A 23912-nucleotide genomic window follows, 5' to 3' on the forward strand; every position below is an offset into this window, starting at 1 on the left:
ATTTCACGTATATGTCATTAGAACTTGTATGATACAAATTAAAAAGTTTCGTTAGGAAATTTCAAAATACAAAGTTTATAATACCCGCTTTAAAATTTCGCCTTGTCAGTCACTGTGTTTTTAATCTGGAATGAAACATTTCCCAGCCAGAACATTTTGGACATGTTCTGTAAAATTTCAAATAACTGTATTCTCAACAACTTGTTTGTGTTTAGCCGTGCCTACTAAAAAACGTTTTCTAACATTGTGATTTTACACATCATAACTTTCTGTGATTACTTGTTTATGACAGTGTGGCTTTCACATGACAAGATTTTGCCTTAAAGCTAACACTGTACGTTTAATTGGTTAAACTCAGCAGGTATTTAAGTGAACACTTAAGTGCGAGATACTGTTGTGGGTTTCATGGGAGGGATTCCGGGATGAATAGGATATGATCTCTGCCCTTGGGATTGTATGAGATTAAGGTCCATGAAAGAATAGTCTAAGATGGAATCTGTTGAGTATAACGGGAGAGGCATATAGTATATTTCCAAGCATAGGGATGGGAGAAATTATTTCAGAAAGTAGAGGTGAGAGGAAGACTGGGCATTAAAAGCAGCAGAAGCAGTCAGTGAATGCAAAGGTCTTGTAGAATATAGGACAGGCTTGGGAATTGGTTTATAACCCAAATCAACCAGAATACAGGTTAAATGAAAGAGAGGAGCAGAAAATCAAGTGGGGAAATTGGATGAGGATCTTAACCAGCAGGGCAGCAGAGTTCTCACATAACAAATTCTTTCTTTTTTTTTTTCTTTTTTTTGCCGCTATGAGTGGCATGTGGGATCTTAGTTCTCTGACCAGGGATCGAACCTGCTAGGGAGGCTCCTACAATAAAGTATTTCTTAATTTGATTCTAAGATACTTTGGACACAGCACAGAAGAATTTGGACTTTATTCTTTAATGAACCATCAAAGGTTTTTGAAAAGAAGTTCTGAGTTAATGTAATAGTAGCAACACCATTCAGGATGTATTAGAAGGAGGAAAGATTTTAGGCTGTTAAGAGATCAGTTAGGTGGCCTCAGTAATCAAGGCAGGAATTAGGACTCACCCAATGAGGAAGTAGGGACAAACATAGTAAACATTTTAGAGGTAGAGATGACAGTTGAGTTGGGGGCAAGGGAGAAGTCCAGGATAAATCAGAAATTTCAAACCTGGTGATTGTAATATTGATGGGGTAATATTGATAGGAAAAGGAAAGATAAGAGAAAGAGTGGATTTTGAATGATGATGACAAAGAAGTATACAGAGGATATTAGATGGTGGGAGGTGAATGTTTGAGAAGTGTATGTTCTAAAAGTAGCCATTTTCAAACTATGTATTTTAAATTTTATTTTATTGAGTTATATGCATACAGTAGGTTTCTCCCCTTTTAGTATATAGTTCTATGAATTTTGAGACATGAACACATTTGTCTAATCAGTACCACAGTCACGATGAGAACAGTTCTATCACCCGAAAATCCCCCCATGCTCCTTTGTAGTCAGCTCCTCCCCCGCTCCCCCATCTCCTGACAACCACTGATCTCTTTTATGTCCCTCTAGTTAAAACTGTGTTTTAAAAAGTGCTAGAGACCACCACAAAGTAGACTCAGATGATCAAGAGGGCTGAACGCCAAGCCCTCAGCCTTCACCCTTACTTCATTTACACAAATTTTGCTTCTCTGTTTTATATATTGGCATTTTACTTAATATTTGAGGTGGGCTGGAAAAATTACACAGCTAAATACTCGAAAACTTTTATTCTACAGTGTTACTGCTACCACTCGAGCCACCATTGTCTCTTACCTGGATTTTTGCAGGAGCCTCTGAGTAGATTTCTCTGCTTTGACCTTTGCCCGCTACAGTCTGTTCTCAACAGAGCAGTCAGCATGATCCTTTTACGATGTAGATTAGATTGTGTCATTTTTCTCAAAACCTTATAATGGCTCCCCCTTTAGTAAGAGTAAAGGCAAGTCCTGAGAAGTGACCTAGGAGGCCCTGCTTTCTCCTGTTAATTCTCCAGCCTTCTCTTTTTACACTCTCCTCTTTGCTTACTCTATCTGTGCTAGTTACCCTGGCCTCCCTTCTGTTCCTAAAACAGGTCAGCCATGTGCTCACTTTAGGGATCTTTGCCTTACCTTGTGGGGTTTTTTTTAATTGAGGTAAAATTCACATAACATCAAACTAACCATTTTAAAGTTTAAAGTGTACAATCTACAATCCAGTGGTATTTAGTACATTCACAGTGTGCAACCTTCCCCTCTGTCTAGTTCTGAAACATTTTCATCACCCTTAGATGAGACCATGTATGCATTAAACATTCCCTCCCACTTCTTCCTCTCCCTACCTCCTCCCCACCCCTGGAAACCACTAATTTGCTTTCTCTCTCTATGGATTTACCTGTTCTGGACATTTAATATAAATGGAATCGTATAACATGTGACCTTTCATGTCTGGCTTCTTTGACTTTCACATAATGTTTTCAAGGTGCATCCACATTGTAGCATGCGTTAGTACTTCATTCCTTTTTATGGGCAAATAATATTCCATTGTGGATTTATCATATTTTGTTTATCCATTTATTCATTCATGAACATTTGGGTTATTTCTGCCTGGCGACTACTGTGAAAGTGCTGCTTGAGCATTCACGTACAGTATTTGTTTAAATATGTCATTTCAGTTCTGTTTGGTATATACCTAGGAGTGGAATTGCTAGGTCATTTGGTCATTCTATGTTTAACTTTTTGAGGAACCACCAAACTGTTTTCCACAGCAGCTGAACCATTTTACGTTCCCACCAGTTCTTCATTTCCTTCAAGTTTTCACTCAGGCTTCATCTTCTCAACGAGATACCCTGACCGCCCTATTTAGTCCTGTGACCTGCTCCTGTCCCCACTCTTGCCTTATTATCCTTCTTTTCCCCCTTTACCCTACTTGCGTATTTCCCTAACGTAGTCTCTTTTTTAGGCATGTGCAGTAATGTTTCGTTATACTTAGTACTGCCTCTTAGACATAGAAACTCTTACTCTTTCCTAAGTCATAGAAGCTGCTCACCTTAGCAGTCCATTAGACACCTGTTATTCACTGCAAGGGTATACATAGTTAGCCTTAGAAAAACTGTATTGCATGTGTTAATTAAAACTCGGTGCACAGTGGTTGAGAACCCTGCTTTATCATCTGTTGAATAACAGGGTTGAAACTTCATGATTGGAATTAGTTTGTTCCTTGGGCTTCCTTCAAAGCCATCGCACCAGTATAGCAAATTATACATGATTTTCATACTTCAGTAATGCAAATTATATTTTTCAGCCTAGCAACATTAACCTCTATGGGGTGACTGAACACATCCTAAAATGTGTTTTTGTGAAACATGGTCAAGGAAGTCTTTTCTGCCTGTAACACAACTGGAGAGTAAGGGCATGACTATGTTTAAGCTGTTTCTCTAAGTCTCTCTTCTGTAAGGGAAAGAGCGAGAAAGTGCATTTTTAAAGAGATTTAGTCACAGCTAACTCCACAGAACACTAAGACTAGGTGTAATCTCATAAAACCTGGGGAGTTCAGGCAGGTGTCTAGGCTCAAGCATGACTGCTTCCCTGCACCCACCTTCAGATGTGGTCTGAACAGCAGCAAGAGGGTTAGCTTTAACCTTCGGTTTATAGCCTCCTTGTAACTAGGTTTCCTGGCATGACAGTCTTTGTTCTTAGAAGCTCAGCATTTGATTTGCTCATGTTCCTTTACATTTTTTCATATTACTTTCTTTTTTTAACTCAAGTTTAAGAAGCCAATTGAGATCGCTGTCTTTCCAAGAACATCCAGTGCTCTTTTTGCCAGTTTGCTGAGACTGTGGATATTCTCAGTTGTGCAATGATGTCCATGGATTATGTAGCAGCAAAATTTTAAAATATTTTGAGGTTCTGAAGTAAGAGATAAAAGTTTCAGTTGTGGTGTTTGTATCCTTTCTGTGAAATCCAGGTCTCAAAATGGAACTTAAAGATAATTAATGTATTTTTTGAAAAGGGTAGGAAAAAGCTAAAGGGAAGTCCCCACATTTTGGAAACAAAGAGCAAGGTCAAGGACTAATTAATGCCGCCAGAGCTTCCTGGATAACAAGGGAAGAAGCAGGAATTGGTAGGCCCCTTCCTTCAAGGAGTTTTGTTAACATGTTGACAAGGCTTCCCCTACCCTACTCAATAGAGTGAGTACTTGATCAGAAAAGCAAGAAATCTGACTTTATAATTTTTTTTTTAGGTTCATTTCGTGATCTGAGTATCTTTTTCATACAGTTTGAGTATCTAATTTTTTAAAAAGAAGCAGTGGGATGAGGAGTGCTAGATTGCAGACAGACTGATCTCTTTGTTCCCATAGATGCTTCATAATTTTGCCTTATAATCTATTTGTGTACGTTTCTGACTCTCCCTGCGCATTTCTGAACTCTGTGCAGTTACTGATCGATTTATAATCCTCACATCCTTCCAGAGTCCCTTGCGTATAGTAGGCCCACACTTAGATTGGGATTAAAGAAAATACCAGAAGCCATGGGAACCAACTGTATTCAGAGAGGCTGTTCTCTTCCCCATCACAAAGCACTTGAGAAAATTAATTCCTATAATACAGTAAAATCTCTTTAAACACTGTAGTTATCATGATTCTGGGGTAATTATGTAGAAATTTGTCCTTTTTGTGTGTTTGTTGTTGTTTTTTGTCTGTAAGACACAGACTAAAGTTTCCGTTGTTTGAGTTTAGATGAGATGAGTTACAGGAAACGTGAAATGTGATGCACTGGGACTATTTTTTCTTGAGTGATCTTTCTTTAACAGAAGCAGACCTGGGAAGATTTGTCGCAAGATAGCAGTATACTAATAGGTAGAAACAGAAATGACTATGAAAACCAGATGTTTTGTCTGGGCCTGTCTTCAGAAACAGGATTTCAGTGTTGGCATATATCATTTTTCTCTTGTTTACCCACACTGATTAAAGGGCATTTATCTAGTGGTGTGCTCAATTGCTGTGTGCGGGACTCATTTGCATGCTCTTAACATCCTGGTTTCTACACAACATGATATTTCTGTTGGCAATTTAAGTTTATTACTTCAGAAATTGTCATATTGGAAGTCCAAGATGTGAGCGGTATTTATTTTTATTTAAAATTACTAGGGGGATTTGTTAGACAATACCTAGTTTCCTGACATTGGCAAGAGGCTTTACAGAGTTTCCCCCTGATTTTCGAGGGCATAGTTGTATTACACATACATCTTAACTTGTTATTATTGTAGGATTTTATTTGCTTTAATTTAGAAAATTCCAGGCTTACTGTATTTTGTCTTTACAGGACTCTAAGCTCCTCTCCTTTGAAAATATCTGAAAGATCTTATTTGTGGTTCTGATCCTAGACTGTTTTGGTTTGTTTTAGAATCCAGACCGTAGAAAATGAAGGGAAAGAGAGAATTGATGATACAGTTTTCATTTTATTCTGTTTTAATACTGTGCAGCCTAACTTATGTCATGGTACATTTTTCCCACAGGTTCACATCCAGCTTTCCGAGTGGCACCGTGCAATTTTTCTCCCACAGGCCTGGCTCGCATATATGACTCGTGCTTATCATGCCATTTTACAGGTAATGAAACCATGGGGTGGCTTGCTCTAGGGCGTGTCTCTTAAGGTTTACTACAAATACGTAGTTAGTGTAAGAGCACTTAGGAAAATAGCACTATCAAAAAGGCAACGGTTATTTTTGCTCATAAAAGAATGTGAGGCATGCATATATAACTGCACTTAAATTTTAAATGTGATGCCCGCCCCCCGCCAGATGTGTGTTCCATCCAGAGCTGCCTCTTGAGCGCTCCTCTCCGATGTCCTGCTGCTCTGTGAACACCTCTCATTGTCCCAGATATCCGCAGTGGCTGTCCCACAGCACCTCAATTTGAGCGTGTCCCAAACTGAGCTCATCATTTCATCCTGTACCTGCGCCCTCTCGAGCTGGACTTGCTTTTACATCTCCAGCTTCGTCTCTTAACCCTTCCCCTGAATTTTCGGCCTTGCTCAATTTCTTTGTTTTCCCAAACTCAGCATGTCTTCCCTACCTCTTGGCTTTTACCTACACTGTTCCTTCTGTTGCAGGCACTGCCGTTCCCTCTCTGCCTATTCAAGGCTGGTTTTGCAGCTTTTCCCTTTTTCTCAATTCCAGGAATAAGTTTCACTTTGTATTTATAGTTGTCATAGTCGTGAAAGGGGCACATGTTGGAATGGCAAATTTCTACTTGTTTTTTTTACATGGTTTTTATCTGTGTGCCTTCCCTCTCTGTGTGCCTCCTTAGAACCCATGCTTCCCTTTTCAAAGCCCTTATCACCCTAGTTATATGTCTGGGGCCTCCCTCCAGTTGACTCTGTTCCTTAAAGCCAGAAGCTGTGTTTTCCTCTCTGTTGCGTCTCTAGAACCTGACATGGTGTCTAAAACATAGTTAGTGCTCACTAAATAAATGAATTATGCTCAATTTGACTTCTTTTATTCCAGTAATATTATAAGTTATAGCTTGTGAGTTTTTAAAGTTAGAAATAATTTTTAATCAGTTTGGGAATATATGAACATTTAATTGCATAAGGAAAAAACTACTAACTCAATCCTTTTTCCTAGCTTAAAATTCTCTGTTAAGGATGATAGAAAAAATCTAAATTACTTAAGTAATTTATGGCCCAAAATAAGATTTTCATGAAGGCTTAGGAAATGAGGTGTTATGGTTAAAGGTAACAGCTGTCCTAAAGGATAGAGGTGGGGCCGGAGGAATGACTAAGCATCTCAGCATTGATGTTCTCAAATTAAAACCTTGCTACAACATATTCATTCTAGAATTTATAAAGTACTAATGCATCTTCAGAGATTCTGGTTCACTGGAACTGAATAGGAGATCAGGAATCTCCATGTTTACCAAGCTGCCAGGTGATTTTGATTCAGTCTATCAACCCTACTCTGAACAACAGTGTTTTAGATGGTTCCCCAAACTAAACTGGAATCTGCATTTTAAAGACATTCCCTTGGAACCATTGTACCCTTTTGCTTGGCCTACACACTTTTTTATCCTCAGCAGCATCTGGCCACTTTGTTTTGAGTGGATGCATAAGTGAATGAATGAATTACCTCTACACACCCTTAACCAATTATAGTTTTTATTCAAGAAGAGTGAGATTGCTCATCAGAGTATGCACTTTTTCGCACACTCATTTTTCCCTTTGTAATTTTGCAGTGTTTTCCTTCACCAAACATTTATGGAACGTACTTTACTGGCCAGGTCCTGTGCCGGGTGTGTGGGATAGAAAGAGGAATAAAGCACTCCTTCCTCTCAGTGAGCTCCCAGTCCAGTGCAGGAGACTAACGTGTCCACTAGCAATGCCAGTACAAATCTTTGATGCTTTAATAGAGGATGTACTCCAGTATAGGCACCTGGAGCTGGCAAGAACAACTCCTCCTGCAGCATGTACTGAGAATTTTATTTAGCTCTTAGCATAAAGAAGGTGAAATTGAGTAGAATTATGGTGTAACATGCAGATGACAAGCAACTGATTAAAAAAAAAACCCTCGGTGGTTTCTTTTTTATAACAAGAGCTACCATTTATTAAATAACTAGTGTCTGTCCAACATTTAATGTATAGTATTTCAATTCATCTTTACAGAAGCTCTTTGAAGTGGATGTTGGTAGCCTCACGTAGGATGGGATTATAGATGGGGAAGCAGGGTTAGCTAGGAAAGCAAAGCAAACTGCACAAAATCTAACAGTCAGTAAATGAGAGAACTGGAACTTAACCTGGATTTGTCTGATTCCAGAGCCTCAGCCTTGGCCACTGCATCATGCATTTTCCCTAACACCGTCATTAGTTGTTATAAATAATGCAAATTGGTTTAATATTTTAGAGGACAGATCAATTTATGAAAAGCCAGCTGAGTATTTTTAGTAACACAGGTCAATTATTCTGCTTTTCTACTGTTGTAGGTGATAGTGTGTATCTTTATTTATTTATCACTTAAAATCTCTTTCCTTTGGGTTTCTATCAAGTCTAGTTCCATTGAGAATTGGGGATTAAGAGGTGAAACTCAAAGTAGGGACTATAATAAAATTTTCAGTATTATTTGAAAAGTACTAAAAACAGTGCTTTTTAGGCTATCACTATTACTTGAAAGTATGCTGATGCATTTTAACTGTTCAGCAAGTCTTTTTAAATGAGCCCACACACTTAAACAGAATTTGTGGGATCTTAGAAGAATTAGAGGAACTGCCAAACTCCTCACCTATATCAAGAATTTCCATCCTGGAGGATAGCTCTTCGTTCAGTACAGGAGGTACAGTTACTTCCATCTGGTGTTAGACATATTTCGTAGCATTAGGCTAGAGAATCATTTAGAGGAGCCATGTTTTATTCAATAAGCCTAGGAGATACGCTAAAAGGTGCATTCTACATTATTTCCCAGAGGTTGACTATAATGTGAATGTTTGCAATTTGAACGCTTCTAGTGGCTTTTGCTTAGGCGTCAGCTTCCAGCCTTATCTAATTTTTCCACAAGAACGTCGGATTTTGAATTATAAGCATATCAAAGTGGTTGACATGGGGAGGTATTCGGATTTCTTCCCATTACGTTGAAAAATGCAGATACGAGTTGATAGACGGTTCCAAGTCCATTTTGGTAAAGTGCCCTCTACAGGTCGGCTTTACCTTTCTGCCCTTGTGGGATGCTGAGGAGGTTAAGGTCTCCAGCCTTTGGTTAAAGGGCCCTTAGGGACTCTGAATATGACCTCAGACAGGACAGAGGGGTTAAAACAGGTTGACTGCAGATACTTATTTCCTGAGTTGGTCAGCTGGCTGCACAATAATCTGAAATCAAAACCGGTCAGGAATTGTGATCCCTAGTAGATTAGTCTTTGACCATTTGTAAAGGTTGTTTGTTTGTCTGTCTTTAATGTGCAGGTTTAGAGTTAGGTAAAATTTGCTCACTGTAACCAGCAAGCTTGTGGTTACCTAGGCTGAAGATTTTTTTTTACAAAGGAAGAGGAATAGATAAATTAATAATTGGAATCTACAGGCAATCCAAAAAACTCAGTTCAGGACTTCCCTGGTGGCACAGTGGTTAAGACTCCGCCCGCCAATGCAGGGGACATGGTTTGAGCCCTGGCCCGGGAAGATCCCGCATGCTGCGGAGCAACTAAGCCCGTGTGCCACAACTACTGAGCCTGCTCTCTAGAGCCTGTGCACACAATTACTGAAGCCTGCATGCCTAGAGCCCTGGCTCTGCAGCAAGAGAAGTCACTGCAATGAGAAGCCCACGCACTGCAACAAAGAGTAGCCCCTGCACACCACAACTAGAGAAAGCCCGTGTGCAGCAACGAAGACCCAACACAGCCAAAGATAAATAAATAAATAACTTTATTAAAAAAAAATCTCATTTCAAGTGATCATTTCAGCCTTTTCTCTCCCAGTGAGTGTCCCCACCCTACCCCCCTCCTTAACCACAGCTGTTAACCAGAAGCAGAGGTAACTGAGTTAAATGCCATTGGATCTCTGTTGTCAGTAGGTGAAGAATTGGATGCAAAGTAGATCTGAATAAATAGCCTAACAGGGGCTGGGTAGAAGGAATTAGAGACCTTTCAGAAGAGGAGATTGAGAAGAACCGAGACTCTGAGAAAGAGAAAATGAGAAATTTACTTAGTCACTATAGAATAGTTGTACTGGTTTATGGCTACAGGAGAGATCAGAAAAGTAGGCCTTCTCAAGAGGCTGCACATATACTGGCCTTTCTGTGTTTTGCTTATTTCTGAACAGATTTTTAACCTTTTAATTTCTTATTTGTCTTTTTTTTGGAAAGCATTATGGAAAGTAAATGTTTTAGGAGGGAAGAGGTATGATTTAAGAAGCATAACAAACAGAGAAGGCAATAAACATGATTTTCTATTTTGCCTACCCTCTTGGGAGGCTGCTATCAATATTAAATATTAATATCAGTATCTTGCCAGTTTGATCACCTCTGATACCTTGCTCCAAGAGACAGAGGGAGAATGAAAGGGTCAGGATTCTATCATTGAAAACACGGAGATGGGGATGAACATGATTGAAGTAAATAGAAACTATGAAGGACGTGAACAGAATGCCCATCAGATCTCAGAGTGCCTGAACTGGTGAACCCCAGGGCACTGTGTGCTGGAGGTTGTGCAAAATACAGGGACTCCTTAGATGGATAAAACCATCCTTGTACTCTTCAATGAGCTTACAAGCTAGCAACTGAGAGTATATGAGAGAAATACAAGGGCATGCAACTTTATAGTCTGGATATTACGTTTTGGGGAACCTTTTACTCTTTGAGAGTGTACAGATTAAAAATATGAATTATTTCAAGAAGGATTTAGATATATTCGTGAGAGAATAGATTATAAGAAGATAATAAGGAGAGTTTGTTTTTGACAGCAAACCTGGTAATGGTAGCAGTTATTTGGTACCAGTCACTGCACTAAATAGACACTTTTCCACATTTTTTTATGTGATGCTCTAATACCATGAGTTAGGTGTTTGCTGTATTTTACAAATGGAAATTGAAGCTTAGAGAGGTGAAGTAACTTGCCCAAACTTACACAGCAAGTAAGTGGAAATGACATCAGGTCAGGACATCCTGATTCCAGAGTCCACATCCTTAACCTAAAGCTATATTGCTTCCCTCTCTAGAATATATAGAGAGTTTAATTTTTCTTATGTAGAGCACACCTTAGAACTCTAAAATCAATAAGAAAAAGACAACCAATAGAAAAGTGGACAGAATAGGAAACCCAAATAGTCATTAAACATCTGGAAAGATGCTCAATCTCAGTAAACAGTAAAATGAAAATTAAAACCATAATGGGCCCCATTTTACACCTCCCAAAATGGTAAAAATTTAAAAGCCTGGTAATTTCAAATGCTGGTGAGGATGTGAAGCAGCCATAACTCTTACTTACCGCTAGTGAGAATGTGAGCCACACGACCACTTCTGAAAATGGTTTGGTATTACTCAGTAATACAGTATGCAATCTGAGTTCTTGTTCAGTTCAGGGTATATCAATAAACCAGAATTTCAATTACATTTAAATAATGTAATTGGTGATGGAGTAGAGGGGAAAGCATCTGGTCAAAATAATCCTGAGTATAAAAAAATAGAACAAATAATAAATATTTGAAGGCGTTGCCCTTAAAGGGATGATGATATTAGCTATATTTTTATTGCATGGTACAGGTTGAGAATTATATCTATAAGTTTAGTCAAGAAATAGAAATGTAATTTGCATCTGTTTGAGAATAACTTTTGTTATACATTACCTAAATCTTAAGTGTTATATACTTCCTACTCATTTCTACCATTCTGTTAGAATACTGGTACCCAGACCCCAATCTTGGTATCATGTCAGTTGAAATTGTCAGCTGCTGACACAGGCAGATTTTTACAATATAGGGGATTTGTTGATTAGGACCTATGGACTTCAAATCTGCTTTTAATAGATATCCCCAAATGAAGTGCTCTGCACTAAATTTGCCAAACATACAACTTCTCCAGGATATGCTTATTTGGTGAATGTGGAAATCCCTGAGCAGTGATATAATTCTCTCTTCTCACACATCCTCTGTCAAAATCTGATATCTTATCAGGAACACCTAAGGCCAATTGGGAAAGGATTGTTACCTAAGTGTTTCCAAAAAAATTTTAAGATAATTTTGGCCATAGAGTTTGCATGCTGATTGATGCTGTGCTTTTTGCAGGGGAGGATAGGAGAGCTGGAGTTGCAGTTAAAACATGGAAAAGAAGGACCTGAGGAGGTGCAATACAAAAAAAGCACAGCCTGGCTCTGGTAAGGGGATGGCTTTCTGTGCTCATTATTTGTTATGGGAAATGAACTGTGAGGGAGAAGGTGACCACTTTAAAGGCTTTAATGTTGGAATTTTAACCTCTGTATGAGCCTGAAGGGCAAAGGGCTGAAGATGTGATAGGTGTATTTTCTATTTCCTCCCCAGATCAAAGAAGGAGCACTTTATTCATGGTTTTTAAATATTTTTATTGTTTTCTAAAGCAGTGTGGAAATGGTTTGTTTTTCCCTTTTTCCCTATAATTGATTGTTTTATATGCTTTTGAATGAAAATTGCGTTTTTCCCACTCATTTAGTCAAGGAATACCCTTCCACTCCCCTGCTCCTCCCTCCCCAAGACATCTTCATTATTAGGAGCAATTTTACCATGTCAAGGCTTTAATTTCTTTGGCAGATGTCCCCCAGTGAATTCCCACTATATTATCTAGAAATGTGTAAGTGCTGGCACATTAAAAGCAATTTAAATTGTTACGTGGGTTGTGATGAATACCTTGTCAGATTAATGTTGCAGCAGCCTAAATCTAAGTAAAGTGCCCAGAATCTAAATAGCTTTTCCTGTAGCCACAGGTTTCTTTAATATAAAAATCTGTTCAAAGGTTACTTGGTTTCAGTTTTTTATTTACTAACAATTGGCATATGTAGAAAAGCAGAAGCTGTGTGTGTGTGTGCATGCGCACATGTACACATGTACAGTTAACTAATTCTATTCTAAGTTACATTTCCTAGATTCATTTAAAAAATAGCAATGCAGTTTAAAACGTTATGACATTGGATTTAAGATTAGAGATTAAGAATTTGGATTTCGCTTCCTATTTTCCTTTACACATAGTTTTAATTTCATCTTCTGAAAATGATAATTTGGGGAGTGGTCTGTTAGCAATACTCTTCCAAATATACATGGTGACATATGGAATGGAGGATGTGAGAGAGAGATGGAAGTCAAGGATAACTCCAAGATTTTGACTGTGAATAACTAAAAGTATGGAGTTCCCATTTACTAAGATGGGGAAAACTATAGAAAAGCAGGTCTGTCTAGGGTAGAAATCAGGTTTGAGACTTGCTAAGCCTGAGATACCTAATTAGATCTGCACTTTGGAGATATCAAGTGGTTTGTTGACTATGAGTCTAGAGGTCAGGGGTAAGGTCAGGGCTGGTTATATAAATTTGGGAATCATCATCATATCGACTGCATTTAAAATCACAATGCTGGATGAGATCATCTGGGGAATGAGTAAAGATAGAGAAAAGGTCAGAGGAGTGAGCCCTGGAGCACTTCAACATTTAGAAATGGGGGACATGATGAGGGAGCCAGTAAAGCAGATGGAAGATTAGCGTTGTAGGAAGAAAACCAAGAGAGAATGGAATCGTAAAAGCCACCTTAAAAGCTGAAGGAAGAAAGTGTTTCAAGAAAGGAGCAACCGATTGTGTCAGATGCTGCTCTGAGACTACAGAAGATGGAGACTGAGAGCTGAGCATTAGATTTGGCCTCTTGAAAGTCAACTGGTGACCATGAAGGAGCTGTTTTGTAGGAAGAAAAGCCAAATTATAGAAGGGTCTAGAGAGTGGAAAGAGATAAACTGGAGTCATAAGTATAAGCTACTCTTCTAAATGAGTTCTGTTGTGTGAGAAGCAGTGGAATGGGGCAGTAGCGGCTTCTTTTTTTAAGATGGTAGATATTATAGTGTGTTCACAAGCTAAGGGGAGTAATACAAGTGGAGAAGGAAAAATTGGTGATGCAGCAGAGAGAAGGGAGAGTAGGTAAGAGGAGGGAACTAACGGAGGGTGTGGCTCTACCTAGAAGTACAGGCAAGTCATCGTCTGTCAATATTTCACGTTGACCAGTAAAAGAATACACTGAATGCACTATACTCCATTTAGGAAGACCAAGATTGGACAATACGTTTTAGAGAAATTTACTGTCAAATGGTTTTATAAAGTACAAGTTTAAGGAGCAGTTTGCAGCTATCTGAAAAACTTGGTTCTTAAGAATGACTCATTCTCAAAGAGTGCTGAATAGCTAAGATTTTATTATATTTCAAATGCAAATACAGTTATATTTGCAAAACTTTTATGATAGTTATAAAAACTTTGAATTTATGAAACTCAAAATGTACAGTGAACATGTTATGATATCATCTTTGGAATATAAATTTGGTAGTCAATGATTGTTTTTCACTTTATCTCAAGACTCTTATATGAAAAAAACTGTGAATATTTTAATTGAACATACCTTCCTTTAAATCCACAAATGTAAGTATTTTCTTTTAGTTCAATTTTATAACAAACATTTGTCTTTTTATTGAGGTATGATTGACATATAATATTATATCAGTTTCACGTATACCATAGCAAACATTTTAAATTTTATTTTGCATACATACATAGTGAAAATTCTATTATCTACAATTTGAAAGCAGTAAATTGCTGTTTTGGTGAGCTCTTGTGCAGAAAAGAGAGAATGTTTTAGTCAGTTCAGGCTGCTATAACAAAAATACCATAGACCAGATGGCTTAAACAACAGAATTTATTTCCTACAGTTATGGAGGCTGGGAAACCCTTGATCAAGGTGACAGCAGACCTGGTGCTGGTGCGGGCCTGCTTCCTAAGTTTGCAGATGGCTGCCTTCTCCTTGTAGCTTCACATGGCAGAGAGCAGAGAGAAAGCAAGCTCTCTGGTCTCTCTTCTCTCTTCTTTTAAGGACACTAATCACATTCATGAGGGCCCCACCCTCATGACCTCCCAAAGGCCCCACCTCCAAATACCATACATTCAGAGTTAAGATTTCAACGTGTGAATTTGGGGCAGCAGGACACAAACATTCAGTCCATCACAGAGAATAATATAAAGGACACTTGTATACCCAGCACTCAGTTTAAGAGATGACACCATGAAAACACTGCCTACACATTAGTTGCATTCACCTCCTTCCCTGCCTCTACTAAGTAACCTAAGGACTAGGAAGATGAAACTGTCTTGGAAATGAAGCCCTTATTACCGTTCTTTCACCTTACACTAAAATTCTACATGGAAGTTTTAAGATCTGGAGTCATTGCCAGAGGTTCTTATTAATTGATGAATAAGCAAAAAGATTGGTTTCTTGCTCTACTATAAACTCTCATACCTATTTTCCATCTGTATCACAGGGTTCGAGACATGTTGACTGATGAGGTCACCAAAGCAGCTGCAAAGTAAGATCCATTTATTCTCTTACCAGGAATTTTCTATAAATAGTTTTCTTCCTCACAGTTACGAACAGTTTCTCCTTTTCTGGCATTTCATTACTTTAAGGATTTAAAGGACTTTTCAGTTATTTTTTTAAAAATCAGTTGTTATCCTTTCTCATATTCAGTTAATTCTTACTACATGTCTTTCTGTGAAAATACGGAGGAACCAGTACAGGCACATAACTTTACATCAGAGTAGTGCCCATGCTGTACACCTAACAAAATGCCCTGTGCTTTGGCTTAGATTTAAAGGATTGTGATTTAGTACAGGGGAGAAAAAATCTTTGCTAATGTGAATTATGTCTATTTTACAAACAGATGATTAAATCTCAACTGTGAACCAGTAAATAATTTAACGTAGTACCTCCTTTTTTTCTCCTGGTGTTATTGGGCCCAGGGTAGCTAAATATTGAATTTTTTAATACTAAAAACTAATGTGAAGACCCAGTAAAAAAGCAGTTTCCATCATATCCTTATGGTTGTTTTAACAAAAATAACTTGAGTGTTGCTATCTTGAGGCTTTTTATTTATCTTAAGCCAACTCTTACTAAGAAAATTATACCTTAGTGAACTTGCTTGATCAGTCTCTTCAGGTCCCTTTGTTAGCAAGCTGCCTAATTGTTCCTGGTAGTAAGTTACATACGCTTCTCCTTTTCACTATTAGCCTTAGCTTGCTGCTGTTTGACTTCCTTTCTTCTTATTCACCAAATAATATAGATATACCTTTGACCCAGAGAATTTCATACGTATTGAAAGTCTATATTATCTAGAAATATTTAACTACAGTTTATTTTTCTCATGTCCTAGAACCTTCTGTAGCTACACAGATTTCGCCTAAAAAACAAAACCCAAAAAACACCATCTACCTTAGAATTCGCTTTCCACCAGCAATTTCTTAAGCAGGTACTTCGCTCTAAAACCTGATCTCAATACCTGATCACTACTCAGCCTCATGTCTTCTGAATATAGTGGTAATCCTCCCCTACACTCAATTCCGTGGGAGGCAGTGGGAAATATCTGTTGACAAAATGAAAACTAAAGTACAGAGAGGCTTTGATAGGGACTCATTTGTGTCTGTTTACCTAGTTTGGTGAATTGCAGACACAGTGGGAGAGCACTCAGCTGCTTATCGGAGGGGAGGAGGTGCTGGGATGGGGGGCTGCCTTTGGCCTTTACCTTTCATAGTTTGTTTTATTATGTAGTCTGCTTAGTTCCTGTTAAAAACAGTGCTCTGACACTTGAAACAAAAGCTCAAATGCTGAAGAAACTAGCAGCTTTCTATTAAAACAAACTGTAATTTTGCCTCTCCAGTAGTTTTGGCAGATTCCATTCTAAAATTTTAGTTCACCAAGACTTTAATCTTAGATTTGCAAAGCATCATTTCATGACTAATACCTAAAAAGAGTGTGTTCACATTCTCAGTGGTATGGAGTAAAAATAATTTATGTTCTCATGGTGTTACCTTTTCATCAAAAATTTCCCAGTATTTTATAGACCTTATCTTATTAAAGCAATCCTGACAATACTAGGCATGACAGCAAGTGAGCAGGAGATAGTTAAGGTCCAGAGGCTGAGAGATTAATGATAGAGTGGAAGAAAAAAATCAGTCTGCTGCCTTCTCTTTACTTTTTCCCACTGACTTGCTCCAATCTTGTGAGGACCGCATCGCCATCTCCTGCCAGCTTAGCCTTCTATTCCTTGGACCATGGCTGCCACAGGCTACTTTGGGCCAATGTAGGGCTTATTTTGTTCTGAGGCATAAATTAAATGTAGGAAGTAAAACACTAGTCACAGCATTAGACTGATTTGCTCATTTGAGAGCATTTTTAAAAGCATCAGGGATAGGACTAAGGGAGAATCAGAACACAGATAAAACCTGATGATTGATGTAAATTTATTTTCATTGTTAATAATTAAATAGATTTGAACCTGAAGATAAAAATCCCCAAAGGCTTGGGTCACTTTACTAATATGTAATGTAATACTTTGTCCCTAAGAAAGCATCATGGTAGCTCATCCTTCCTTGAGCTTTTTAATTAGGTTAATGGCATCTGTTTGTTTCAAAGGACAATTTAATTAAAATGTCAGTGGTGTTGCCTAGATAAATACTGCACTGATGCTGACATGTTATTATGCAAATTAATCACTGCTGCTTGACTGGTAGGGGATAGTTATGTGATCAACAAGGTGAAGAGTTTTTGCTGAACCTATTCTAGAGTTTCACCTGGCCAGTTCCTCCTTGAATTTGTCTCACTGTGTATGTATGGAGTGTCTTCTCTCCATAACTCACTGCAAGGCAAGTGGGGAATGAAGAGATGTTCAAGAGCTAGTCACCGGTGGGAGGGAGACGCAGGAGGGAGGAGCTATGGGGAGACATGTATATGTATAGCTGATTCACTTTGTTATAAAGCAGAAACTAGCACACCATTGTAAAGCAATTATACTCCAATAAAGATGTTAAAAAAAAAAAAGAGAGCTAGTCTCCGTACCTTTATGAAATGTGTAACTTGGCCTAAGCATGCATTGTGACTGTGGGCTAGTTTTTCCTATTCAAAGATTAATGTCCAAATATGCATTTAGTCTGCATCCAAAGATCTAATTACCAGTGACTTTAAATACATTTTACCCCATTTTACAAGAACAATACATGCTCAGGAATGTCAAGACCAGAGAAACTTTTGAAATACAGTGATTTGGGGTACTGTTTTAAAACTGAGGCTAAATTTTCTTTCAGAATTTCAGGGTTAAAAAGACACTTTTTATGTCATCTTGACTAATATTCTTGTTTTAAAAGATTTTGATACCCAATTTCTAGTGACCATCTAAGAATTTCTCCAGGGTGATAAATTCACTGAGAATTTAAAACTTTTTAAAATCTTACTGCGGGGATTCGTGCCCATTTTGTAGCAGAACAGGCTTCAAGGTATTCTCAGTTAAAGGAAAGGGAGAATATTAAAATAAAGGATTTTCTTTTTTTTTTTGCGGTGCGCGGGCCTCTCACTGTTGTGGCCTCTCCCGTTGCGGAGCACAGGCTCCGGACGCGCAGGCTCAGCGGCCATGGCTCACGGGCCCAGCCGCTCCGCGGCATGTGGGATCCTCCCGGACTGGGGCACGAACCCGTGTCCCCTGCATCAGCAGGCGGACCCTCAACCACTGCACCACCAAAAAAAAGATAAATAAATAAAGGGTTTAATTTTGATTTTGTTAAATGATTTTCTGGCTAGGGCACCCGGGCGTGCCCACATCTTGCCTTGCTTCCTGGGATTTTAATGTAAGCTATAGGAGTTCCCAGTAATCCTCACTGCAAAACTGCTTCAACCTCAAGGCTTCCTTTCTGTTTTCTCCCCCTGCCCCATCCCTCAGTGTAAATATTGTTGTCTTATCAATGTATGATAGGCGTCATGGAGGAATGATCTAAGAAGAGATGAACAAAATGATCAAGAGTGCAGAGCAAGCCTTCACTGAGCTTAATCACCCGAGAGTAGGAGAGAGAAGGAAGGAAGGAAGGAATGGATGGATTGATAGAACTTGATAATGGCAAGTCCTGAGTTCCATTCTTACCAAATGGAAACAAAAATGCAAGAACACAGGTGTATACTAACCTTTTGATACTCACTAACTCACATGTTCAGTCGTGACTGTGGCCTAGGGCTGGAGACACGAGGCTTGCATGGGGAGCAGGGCTGGAAATCTTCCTCATCCCGCCCATCTGCTCTATTCCTGCACCAGGGTAAGCAAGGGAGTAGTTCTTGGATGTACACACTCATTAAAGTTCAGGTCTCAAGTCTAGGTTTGGGGAAGGATTCTCTGCATTTCTGGGAACCCACAATTGTAGAACTCCCTGAGAACTGAACTATCCGATGGTAAGAGTGCTGTGTTGTCTGAGTTCTGTTACAATGAAGTCCGCAAGCCAAGAGCATCTCATCAGTGTCCCACTGGGGATTTTATTCTATAGGCTTACTTTGGAATTATGGAATAATACTAAATGTACATTTTCCAGTGGTAAGTGTATTTAAAAGATTCAGTTTTCTTCATACCAAATTCATAAGTCAAACTTAATATTTTATTGCCAATATTAGAAAACTACCATTTGAGTGATATAAAAAGATAACTCTCTATGCAAATAGTCTAAAAACAAGCTTTTTTGCATCTTATCTAGGGTTTCTGAATTATGTTACAGACTGACTTTAAGGTTGCTGGCTTTGGCATATTAAGAGAAAGAAGGGGAAAATGATAATGACGGAGGAAAGCCGCCAGCGTGTCGAGTTGCTGTTAAAGTATGCCATCTGAAGTGGTTCACTAGAAGCTGATTCCACACACCAGTGCTTTAGAAAAGCCAGGGGCCAGTTGCATTCTGCTGGGCTTATTCACACAACTGTCCTTCGCCGTGTTTCCAAAACAAATCAGTACATTTTTATATTGGCCAAAGATGACACCGAAGAAGATGGCTTGGGAAATGTAAGGTCTAATGATGAAATAAAAATTTTAGGAAGAAGAAGCTTAGATGTATGAGCTTATTAGATTTTTTAGGTTACCCAAAGCATAATGACCATACATTTATAAGAAGAGTTAAAAATCAGCACTAGTGTCAGAAGGAGGAAAGAAGCTGCTGGCATCAGGGAACCAACAGACCTGTGTTTACAAGGCTCTGTGAAGGGATGGAAGTGCTTTTGACCTCATCTGCCCTCCCTATAATATCACCTTCTCTTCTCCCGGTTAATGCCCCCAAATCCTCTCTTGGAATTTTTTTCTTTTTAAACAGAGACAGCCCAGTGGTCAAAGGCAACGCGCTGTTAGCCTTAAGCAGCCTTGCTGTCGTCGTTTCCAAACATGAAGCCAGCCTCTCCTCAGACTCTGAGGGTGTCCTGGAGGTGAGTTAAGGGTGATTAGAACCAGTTGACCTTTGGTTGTGTAACGTGTGAAAAGTGAGACTTCTCCTGAAGCCTGGCCCTGAATTTAGGAGGTTACAGTCATTGGCTGTGCTACCCTATGCATCTTTATACCGTAAGCTTAAGTGTCCTCTAAAACACTTTTCTCTGCTGCTTTTCTGTTTTGCTCTCTCCATCACAGTTAAGTGGTCATTTCCATTTGAAGGTACCAATTTTATGCAACAGGGCTTGTCTTTTTGTGATTACATCATGGTAACCAATCTTAGGAGGTTAACTAGGCTTACTGAAAGTGAACAATGATGTCAAAAAAATGATAAATAAGCAGTGTTTACTGACTGAAAAAAATTGCACTTTGCATTTTAATTGTAGATGTCAGTGACAAAGTGCCTATTCATTTTTTGCAAGGCATTTATTTCTTAATTAAACATGTGGCAAGCTGGCCAATGTTCATTTCCAATGTACTTTTTCAGATAATTCATATCTGTCAAAATAAAAAGGCATGGATTTATTCTTCTTTTAAGCCCCGTTTTCTGGTAGCTATCATTATCTGGAGACAGTATAGTCAAGTGGTTAAAAAACACAGGCTTTGGAGTAGGAGAGTCCTAGATTTAAATCCTAATACTTGCATTTACTAGCTCTCTGGCTTACTGTTGGTAACCTCACCTTTCAGAGCCTATTTCCCCATCTGTAAAATGGGGATAACAATACTTACCAGATAGGGTTATTGTTAGGATTAAATGAAGTAATATATGAAAGGCACAGTGGCTGGTAAATAGTCAGTAATAGTAACTATTATCATCAGCATCATCACTTCTTGCTGCAAAAAATTGGGCTTTATTCAATGCTATTCAGCCTATCTCTGTCCCCACAGAGTGCCCGATGGACCATTTGTATTCTTTTTTCATGGTAGGGTTTTTTGGTGGGTTCTTTTTGGGCAAGAAGCCAACTCTAATTTAAATTAAAAAGGAACTAGAAGAATAAGGAATCTGGAATCCCATGGAATTGAAGGCAAAGCTTAAAAACTGAGTTGGAAAAAAAAAAAAAAAACTGAGTTGGGAGAAGAACAGGAGGCAAGTTGGGGAGTCCACACACAGGTACTGATGAACCATTTCAGCAGACCACCCCTACTGGGATGGATCGGCTATAGTCATTTACTGTCTTTGCGTCACTCACTTAAGATTCGGAATCCCATGGGTCCCATGCCTACACCTTCAGCAGGGTAGGATGAGTAGCTTGATTGAGCATTTAACCAAGCTTTAAATCGTGGAGGAGGGAATTCCCCAAAGGGTGCTCTTACCAATAAACAAGAGAATAATGCTGTGTGGCAAAAGCTACAAATGTGTATTACATGTGGGGAAGGGAAGGAGGCCAAGGAATTATCGCATGAAGGATAAAAATGTAGTTAGTTACCATATGAAAATTTACCTTTAAGCCCAGAATCTTATTTTAATAATGAGAAAGATGAAAATTTTTTAGAGTGGAAATGTTTCATATCTTTGAAAGAGCCGTGGAATACTTTAGCAGAGGCAACATGCTAGGTAGACCTACACCCTAAAAAGTAAACATGCCTTCCTAGGATCCCTTCGTTTTGGTGTTATTTATGTCAGACTACCAGTTGTACAGGTCATTTGCCCCAGTAATAACTGGAGGTCTAGCTCAGAGTTTGAGCTCCAGGCCCTTCTATTCTTTATTCCCACAACCTTTGTCCTGTGATGTGGCACACAGTACACAAAACATTGAGAAGCCTCACAAGCCAAAGATGGGGCTTTGCTTTTATTCTTGATAACCTTGCCTTTGGCTATTACTCAATATAAACTCAAGATGTCATTATTTGATTAAAGTTGAAGTTTTCAAACTTCATTCAAATCTGCATTTGACCAACAACTAAAGATCTTAAGAAGAAGGTCTTGTCTGATTCAAGGAATTAATTCCAAGGTTTCTTAACACCGCATCGACCTTTGTAGTTTGCACCATGTGAGTTAATGAATGTTTTTCGACATCCATGGTCATGAATGATTTTTTTTTCTTTATTTTTTTGGCTGTGTCAGGTCTTAGTTGTGGGGCATGGGCTCTTCGTTGTGGCGTGCGGGTTTTTTCTCTCTCTAGTTGTGTCGCGTGGGCTCCAGAGCATGTAGGCTCTGTAGTTTGCGACACGTGGGCCCTCTCGTTGAGGCGCGCGAGCTCAGTAGTTGTCACGCACGCAGACTTAGTTGCCCTGCTGCATGTGGGATCTTAGTTCCCCGACCAGGGATCGAACCGTGTCCCCTGCGTTGGAAGGTGGATTCTTTACCGTTGGACCACTGGGGAAGTCCCTCAAGAATGATTTTTTTTTTTTTTTTAAACCAAGTTCTCTTTTTACTGAGCTGGGTTTTGTTGTTGTCATTGTTTTGTTTTTTGCATTCTCTTTCCTCTTCTTTTCCAAACTGAAGATCATTTATGTTTTCTTACTTACTTGGCTAGGCAAATGTGATGATTCTTGAGTGATAAGTATAGTGATAGTAAGCAGAAATGCTAGAGATGGTAAAAACATTTTGTCAGCTGCTTTATTGAAATGACAAGTCAGAAATGAGAAAGTTTGAGTTGGTTTCTCTGCACGTCTCTCCCTTTAACCACCATGTTACCCTCACTGAACACGGGAGAGCTCTAAGGAGCTCCCAGGTCTGTTCTGTTTTGCAGCCCTCATCCTCTCACATCTGCTAAGTCTTGTATGAAAGGTAAGTCTTATTCACATTGGGGCACAGGTGAGGATGTGTATTTGTCAAATACCTATCTACTTCATGCAGTCCTGGCAGGTGAAGTTTAGTTTTTAATAACAGCACTTCATTCTTTCATACAGAAGGAGGTTGTACCCTGGTTCTAGAAATAAAGTTTAGGTTTTTTCTTTTTTCCCATTATCATTTCATGTTTCCCTTCATCTGCAGGTTCAACCTAATTTCCTTTCAATGGAAGTGTGGGTTTCCATGGTGTTTGATACTCTTCTGGTCATTGTCGATAGCCATTACCAGCCCAGAGGACAACTTTTCTCCTGCTTTTATTATGTAAGTTCGAGAAATAAAAAATGGTTAGAAAACTCAAGCGTTGATTCTTATATCAATTGTTCATGTGAAATCCATAATATAGTGTAAGTCTTAGCCTTAGCTATACATTAGATATAAGTCTCTGCCTTGGCTGTACATTAGAGTCACCTGGGGAACTTTAAATATATATATATACATATTGAAAAAAGAAATACTGATGTATAGGCCTCACCTCTGATGTAATTGCTTGGGAATGGGTCCTGGGTATCAGCATTTTGGAAGCTTTCTAAGTTATTCTGATGTGTAATCAGAGTCAAGCGCTACAGTTGTAGTAACATAAACGTTGGCTGAAGACGGAGGACCGTGAGTTTCTGGTCTTAGTGCTTTTCATTGCAGAGTATGTGACCAGGGGAAGTTCAGTTAATCTGTCTGGACCACTGTGTCCTTGTTTATAAAATGAGGTGATTGAGCAATATTAACTACAGTGATTGTAGCCCCAGCTTCACCTCTTATTAGTTTTGTGACTGTTGACCTGACACTTAACCTATCATCTTATTTTCCCTTCCTGTAAAATGAAGGTAAAAATGAATGCTTTGCCAACTTTGTAGAAGATTGTGAGGATCAAATTATATAATCTACAGGAAAATGTTTTGAAAATGTGAAATGCTCTATAAATACAAAGTAATATTGTTGATCATAAAAAAGCACCTGTTACTTAGTCATTCTCTTTCTTCATGCTTATATGCTAAGATCTGAAGCAAATTGAAAACACACTTTGTTGGTTTAGGTTTCATTTCCCCTTTATTGGCTGTAGTGAATGCTTTATTTCTGTATCTGCATGGAATTATTTTGGTTCTGCCTTATCACTATCCATTGCTTAGGGAATTATAGGG

At 38.8% G+C, this 23912-nt stretch overlaps 1 protein-coding gene across 1 annotated transcript in view; it reads left to right on the forward strand.

Moving 5' to 3' along the window:
* FOCAD (focadhesin) overlaps window positions 1-23912 on the forward strand; it is a 312127-nt gene that overhangs the window by 219055 nt on the left and 69160 nt on the right. The window contains exons 22-26 of the mRNA XM_082656700.1: window positions 5544-5636; window positions 11786-11874; window positions 15033-15077; window positions 19876-19984; window positions 22924-23040. Coding sequence (XP_082512826.1) covers window positions 5544-5636; window positions 11786-11874; window positions 15033-15077; window positions 19876-19984; window positions 22924-23040 — 453 coding nt within the window. The remainder of the gene's footprint in view (window positions 1-5543; window positions 5637-11785; window positions 11875-15032; window positions 15078-19875; window positions 19985-22923; window positions 23041-23912) is intronic.

Source organism: Grampus griseus, assembly GCF_964374135.1.
Source record: "Grampus griseus genome assembly, chromosome: 6".
NCBI classification, from domain to species: domain Eukaryota; kingdom Metazoa; phylum Chordata; class Mammalia; order Artiodactyla; family Delphinidae; genus Grampus; species Grampus griseus.